Here is a 1,039-nt window from a genome sequence, read left to right as displayed (position 1 = left end):
GTGTGTGGCAGGGCACCCTCCTTCCTCTGCATGGGTGTCCCCCAAAACCACTCAGGCAGACGAGACCGATTCAGATGGAGAGAGGAGCCCCGGAGCAGGCGGCCTGGGCCTAATGTCCGTGTTTCGTTCCAGTTCCTGTTCCTCTCGGAGGTCCTGCAGTGGAGGGCCCAGACCACGCCCGACCACGTCCTCTACACGCTGCTCAACTGCAGGGTGAGGCCACCGTGTGGTGCCCTGGCCATGCCGGCTTGGCGCTTCCCCGCATCCTGCCCCGTCACCCCCCACCCCCGGGCCACTGCCACTCCTGCGACAGACCCAGCAGACCCGGCTCGGGAAGTGTTTTCACTGAGACCTCTGCCTGAGGAGGCCCAGTGCTGAGGAGAAGGATTTGCACCTCCGTCCGTGCATTTAACAGATTTTTGCAATGTTTCCCCCCAAAAATGAGTAATGATCCCTACAGCAAAGGAGAAGTTTCAGATCTATGGGATATTTGTCTTTATTGTCATTGCTAAACTACTTTTTATAAGTAGGAAGTTACATTTTAGTCATAGACTTTCATTCTTACGAATGAAAATCATTTCTATTTTGTAAGTAAAATTAAAATAATTAAACTAAACTTTAAAGTTAAGATTTAGTTTAAGACCTATGTCAAAACGTCTCGTAATTTCCGTTAGACCGTATGACGTGTTTTCCCTTCCCCAACACGGGACCCGCTGCAGCAGCCTCTCTCCAGCATGGCGCCTCCTTCAGAGATTTTTGAGAATAACTTTGGTTGATCCCCAGTCACCCTAGGTGCCGATTCTGGCACGTGACGGGCTCTCCTCTCGTCACTGTATACCCTGTGACGTGGCAGATGGTCTCATGAAAACTGTCTAGAGGTTCCTCCAGACAACGGACAGCACGCGATTGATTACGTTTCACCTTTTCTAAGTTCCGACGGTGGGGTTTTCACGAACCAGGGTCACACATATTTTCAGACACAGCCACAGCTCTCACATCTCACAAGCTTCGGCTGAGACAAAAGATGGCTGTTGACAGG

General features: G+C 51.1%; 1 protein-coding gene across 1 annotated transcript in view; it reads left to right on the top strand.

Moving 5' to 3' along the window:
* DIP2C (disco interacting protein 2 homolog C) overlaps positions 1-1,039 on the top strand; it is a 236,658-nt gene that overhangs the window by 202,181 nt on the left and 33,438 nt on the right. The window contains exon 26 of the mRNA XM_023523799.1: positions 4-213. Within this exon, the coding sequence (XP_023379567.1) occupies positions 4-213 (210 nt within the window). The remainder of the gene's footprint in view (positions 1-3; positions 214-1,039) is intronic.

Source organism: Pteropus vampyrus, unplaced genomic scaffold (genome assembly GCF_000151845.1).
Source record: "Pteropus vampyrus isolate Shadow unplaced genomic scaffold, Pvam_2.0 Scaffold415, whole genome shotgun sequence".
Lineage (NCBI taxonomy): Eukaryota > Metazoa > Chordata > Mammalia > Chiroptera > Pteropodidae > Pteropus > Pteropus vampyrus.
The sequence above is the reverse complement of the archived record's forward strand: the minus strand, read 5'-3'. Positions and strand labels throughout refer to the sequence as shown.